The following is a 6,000-nucleotide window of genomic DNA, read 5'->3' as shown; positions in this document are numbered from 1 at the left end:
TTTTTTTTTTTTTTTTTGATACCTGGCAGACATAATAATGATATTTCACATTACTTCAAATGTTCTTTTAGTATCAGTTGTTAAAAATAGGAATAATGTATTTGCACATAAGATAAATTATTGTGATAGACAACTTTTTAAGAGACACTTTGAGGCAAGAAAATAATATATTCGAAAAATGGCTTTAAAAATTTTTTTTATTTTGTTGATATTAAAAAAATGATTCGTTTCTAAAAAAGATATATCCCATTTAATGGGAACAATAAACATTACATCCTTTATAGTGAGTTTTTCTTTAAATTACAAAATATTCAGAATGACATTTAAAGGATGTTTCTGTGTAAATTAATAAAGATTCAATGTACAACATTCACGGCGTGTATAGTCAGCCAGATTGTCGAAAATAGTTTCGAAGGATGCCGTCGGACAAGGAGGCATCAGTTACTAATATAAATATTGATGGTTTTTTTTTACTAGAACGCAAAAAATATATCATCCAGTGGATATAATAATAAAACTGAATCTATATACAAAACTGCTGTATGATTATTATATTATATTTATACAAACTGTCCGATGCCATCAAGCTGTTTTAAGATCTGTTCTCTCTCCTTAATTGCCTTCATTGCTAATTCTTTTTCTTTTTTTGTGGGACTGCGTTTTTTCTGTTTCGAAGCCATGATTCTTCTGTGAGCTTCCATCACCTAGGAAATAAAAATAAATTCTCTAAATCTGAATATTAAAAAAGAAAAACAAAGACAAAAATTACAATAATAAATTACGATAGTTACCTCATTATCCGCCACCTGTAACTTTTTCCGAATTTCCTGTTTTGCCATTTCTTCTTTGGCTAAACGAAGCAATCTTTTGATCTGAGTCAGGTTGTATGTGCTAAGAGTCTTTAGTTCTGCCTGGCATTTTTTTAGTTCTGTGAGAATTTCATCATCTGGATTCTCGACGGTAACATCATCAGCATCTAGTATACCTGAAATTTAAATAAAATATGAAGAATTCTCCTTATTATATAATTTAACAATTTAAGAATTATTGTTTCTATTAATATTTTTAAATTCTAATAAATAATTGATAGAGTAATTAAATTTATTTACAAATATATTACACTTCTTAAATGTTCCAATATTTGACTGTTAATATTAAAAATAATCAAAGAAATTTCCCAATTACCATATTCTTACAATCTTAAAATAGAAAAATGAATAAATTTTCACTTATATTTTTTAACAAATGCATTAATCCAACATACATTACTTAATATTGAACTTATTAGTGTATAAATATAATATTCTTCTATTTAAACTGTGGAAGATCTGTTAATGTATATAAATTAACTCTTATCACATGTAGAACTCATAAATCTGTAAACAAATATTGCACAATATTACTACCAGATGTTTTTATTATGCTTTTACACTTTCAAGTTAATTGCGTCATCATTATATTCATTAGTAGCTTATACATATGCTTGTAAATACATTTAAATTTTTCTGTTTTTAAGTACAGTAGAGCGTCGATTATCCAAATCAATTGGGGACTGGGATTGTTTGGAAAAATGATTTTTCAGATAACCGATTATGTACAAAAAAATACATTATTAATATAGTATATTAGTATATCCCAATAATAGTATATTAATATATCCTATGTTTAAATTTTTCTCTGTTGCATGTCACTTTGCATTGAATTTTTGTCAATGTTAAGTCTACCAAAAATTTTTATAATAATAATCATGGCTATTGTATTGTTAAAAATTATTTATTTATTTTGTACAAACAAAATAAATATATTGAAAAATATAAAAACAAAAAAAATTATACTTTAGAAGTTAATCTAGTATCAAAAACGTTCGATTCAGCATGACACAGGCTGACTGGAATGCTTTTAGTTAACCAACATTTCAGTTGATCGGGATTTGGATAATCGACGCTCTACTGTATCTAATTTTTCTCTGTATTTTATATCTAATGTTTGTTTTACCACATCTTCATTTTAATATAATACTTAATATTGTGTAATATATGTGCTATATTAAATTACTTGTTTTGTAAGTAAGTAATATAATATAAACACAATGATGTAAAATTCCTTGAGTGTAAACCAAATTCAAATTGATTTTATCAAACCAAAATTCTTTGGAAAGTTCTTAAATTTTTTTTAAAGAACTTTGTCTCAAGCAAAGTAGTTATTATTATTAATTGACATTCAAATTTTAACAATAATAAAGTTTAAATTAAAATGGAACCTATAGATCCATTTAAATTTACATTTCTTATTTACTATATTTACATATTCTTAATATTGCTTAAGCTTAAAATAAAATATTATGATATTTATTTATTAAAAAGATATATTATTTATTTTTGCTAACATTCAACATAATTTTGACATTGCCATGGTTATACATCAATGACTTACTTTGGACTTGAAACCCAAACAGTGCTTATTTCAAAATACCTTTACTAACATTTCGAACTTAGTTATTCTTCAGGTGAATAAAAGAAAATGGGCAGAATTGATGTTATTCGAATGTATCTGTTTCATATGAATTCTGAAACGCAGTGTTCTAAGTAAGTCGTATATTTTACAGTGTGTATTGATGAGATTGGTTATACATCATTTTAATAAAAAGCTTCTCTTTGCTCCTTATTGATTTAAATATGATTTTAACCACTCTGCAGTGATCGACGGATATACCTGTCAAGGGCAATCACGTGGCACTGGAGAACGACGTCTAAATCTGCAAAAAAATTTTGCGGATATCGCCAAAAACTACTGTGAATAAAAAATTCACATAAAAAAGGAATTATGTGACATGAAAATAAAAAAAGATTTTTCTTTACTAGACATAACTGTTTAAAAAGTTTTTTACAAAACAACAATGAGAAAAACGCAGGAGAAAATTCTTTAAAAAATTCCCACATTTATTCTCCACTACATCGTTGATAGCACCATATCTGACTAACTCTCTGTACAAAGGTTAATGTGGTATATGCTGTATATTGTTTAGAATATTTCTTGAACTCACCTTCCAATTTAATTAAAAAATGTATTAACATTATGATTACTGAAAGTGATTGAAAATGTTTATTTTTACAATAAATTATTTACTGGTGAACATAGGTTTCGACTTCTTTACATTAAATATAAACTGAATCAAAATTATCATGTGAAAACAGCACAGCAATAAGCAATAATAAAAGTATGGTAAAAAGCCATAATTTTTCACTATAAAATACTAATTGTTTGTTTTTTTTATAACCAAATGGTTGTTTATAAAAATATATTTCAAAGATTCCCTTGAAACTAAGGAAAAGACATCATAAAAGTTGATCATCATTAATTTTTTCAAAATATGAGAAATTCTAATACACAATATATTTTTATAATTACACACTTTTAAAAAACTATTCTAGATATAAATTTCCAATTTGTATTTAATAAGTTGTAATTTAATTCAATTAAAGTAGGGCTTCTTAAACTATGGGTCACTTAGCGAAATCTTGGGTTCGCAAGATTTTAATGCAAAATATTGAAAATAATTTGTGAGAGTTTGAAAATGGCATACTTTGTGTCATAGGTTTTGTGAGTTGCACTTTGTTTCACTTCTGGTACAGCAAGACAACGATTCAGCAACACTGATTGTAGTGTGAACTAGTGTAGTGTTGTCACTTTTCAGTGTATTCAGTTGTCTCTGTTCTATTGTAACACAAGAGTGAACTATAGTAGTACACCATTATTGTTTTTGCAAATTTGTATATATCTTTATTTTATATTTTTTTGGTCGCGAGAAAATTCACAATCATAAATAGAGTTGTGAATAAAAAAACTTTAAGAAGCCCTGAATTAAAGTATATTTTTATAAGTATTTTTTATAATAGTTTATACTGATGGCCAGATAGCTGAATGGTTTAAGATGACAGCCTATTAGACAGAATCCGGATGGGACAAAAAAATCCCTGGATATTTTTTGGAGTGGTGGTCTATCCACAATAGATAGATAGGTCAGACCCTGTCCCTCACCACATAATTGGCTTGCTAAAAAAGGTCCTCTTAATGCCCACAGGGCAGACACTGTTAAAAATACAATAAAAGAATATATAAAAGAATACAATAATTTATATTTATAATTTTTTCCTCTAATAATTTATACATATAGTTTTTTAATACATGAGTAGTGATAAAATAGGATGTTTTCTCAGCATGAACTGTAATTTCAGCTAAATTTGTTCCAGTCTTAAGCTCCTGCTGTAGCATTTGAACAACTTAATTTAATATGTAACTATAGCCAATTACATTTTCTTTTTTGTAAGAAAGACATTAGAGAGGTTGAGGCGCACGTTTTAAACGTGTAAACGTGTACGTGTGACGTTCGACACCGCTTTCCCGTAAGCCTAAAAGATTGACGATGGTGTTTGAAATGTCGAGCGTGATTCCACCGACTATCCAAACACCATTGTCAAACTTTTAGGCTTACGGGAAAGCGGTGTCGAACGTCACACGTACACGTTTACACGTTTAAAACGTGCGCCTCAACCTCTCTATTAAATTAAAAATTTAGTGGTGGTCATTCTAAAGTAAAATTGCAGATCTTGCATTTTAGCAATCTTGGAAACCATCTTAACCACTCAACTATCTAGTCATTAGTATAAACTATTATAAAAAATAGTTATAAAAATATAATTTAATGTCTGGTTAACATAGCATGATGACTTATCAACAGAATGACTTCTATTTAGCATTTTCATAATTTTTACTGCTCTTTAATGCCTTACAGAACATAAAAATATATTATTTCTTTTTAAAGATTTGAAATCTTTCTGATGATCTATTTAATGCTACCTTTTAAGCTTGTATAGAAAATTCACTTCTGGAATTAAGAAAGTTTAGACGTGATAAAAATACTGTAAAAAAGCATTTGGCTTACATTACTGTAAAAAGAAAGGCCAGAGAAACTAAACCAGATGCAAGTGAAGCTCAAAAAGAAATGCAAAAACATGGCTGAAACAGCTTGTGCAAAAACATTCTCTGTGAAAAACAATGTGAGCTGCATGTCACATAATTAAATATATTTCACATTGGGTGGTAATTAATGGCAATGAAAAGATTATGAACATTGTACATGTCCTGCCACTGACAAAACAAACTTCCTAATGTAATCAATATCCAAAGTATATTATGCCATGTTTGGCCATTGGTGAATGGGAATGTCCAAACTACAGTTTTTTGAATCTAGACCAGCTATGAATGTAGAACATTACTGAAAGTTGTAGAATTAATTAAGGAAAAGCACTGACATGAAAGTGTTGTCTTCTTATCATATCTTGCCAGTTCCCGATTACCTTAAAAAAATTTGATGAACTGGAGCTTTTAAGGATTCCATTTGAGGTCAAGCATCAAAACCTTCCAACAACAAACATGGCTTCATTTAATTAACTGTGCAAAGGATTTACCATTATATGTATTGTAATATGCTTCCAATTACATTTTCTCATCCAACTGCTGTCAATTGGTTTTTTTTTATTGGTATAAGAGCCATTTCAGTCACGTTGTGCCATTTTTCTCCTTAGTATAATTTTATTATTTAGGAACAAAACAAATTAAAACAGAAAGGGGCTCTTTTGAATGAAATTAATAAATCTGGTTTCATACTTATATTGAACTTTTAGTTTTTTAGTTCCAATGATATCACAAAAGCAAAATTCTATATTTTTGTTAATGAACTCTTTAATTGCTAAAGTGAAGCAGATCTTGTTCTTTCTTTGTTTTTTCTTTTATTTCTTTAGCAAAATTCAGAGCAAAAAATGTGACAAAATGTAATCTAGCAATTCTTGCAATCCAGGTTATAGCAAAATGCTTAAGCATATTTATTAAAAATATTGTTTAAAAAAGATTTTTATAGATTTATTGTAATTAATGCAAGTAATTTTATATGCCATTTCTTAAAATTCTGCATATAAGCTTTCTTTCATATTCAAACACGAC

General features: G+C 27.8%; 1 protein-coding gene across 1 annotated transcript in view; it reads right to left on the bottom strand.

Annotated features, from left to right (window-relative positions):
• Window positions 1–164: 164 nt before the first annotated feature.
• Window positions 165–6,000, bottom strand: part of LOC111640529 (transcriptional adapter 3-B-like) — a 50,681-nt gene continuing 44,845 nt past the window's right edge. The window contains exons 9-10 of the mRNA XM_023386547.1: window positions 792–985; window positions 165–704 (exon numbers count right to left, since the gene is read on the bottom strand). Coding sequence (XP_023242315.1) covers window positions 561–704; window positions 792–985 — 338 coding nt within the window. The 3' untranslated portion in view covers window positions 165–560. The remainder of the gene's footprint in view (window positions 705–791; window positions 986–6,000) is intronic.

The sequence above is a fragment of the Centruroides sculpturatus genome, unplaced genomic scaffold, assembly GCF_000671375.1.
Source record: "Centruroides sculpturatus isolate CEXI.00-Female unplaced genomic scaffold, Cexi_2.0 scaffold1173, whole genome shotgun sequence".
Classification (NCBI taxonomy): domain Eukaryota; kingdom Metazoa; phylum Arthropoda; class Arachnida; order Scorpiones; family Buthidae; genus Centruroides; species Centruroides sculpturatus.
The sequence above is the reverse complement of the archived record's forward strand: the minus strand, read 5'-3'. Positions and strand labels throughout refer to the sequence as shown.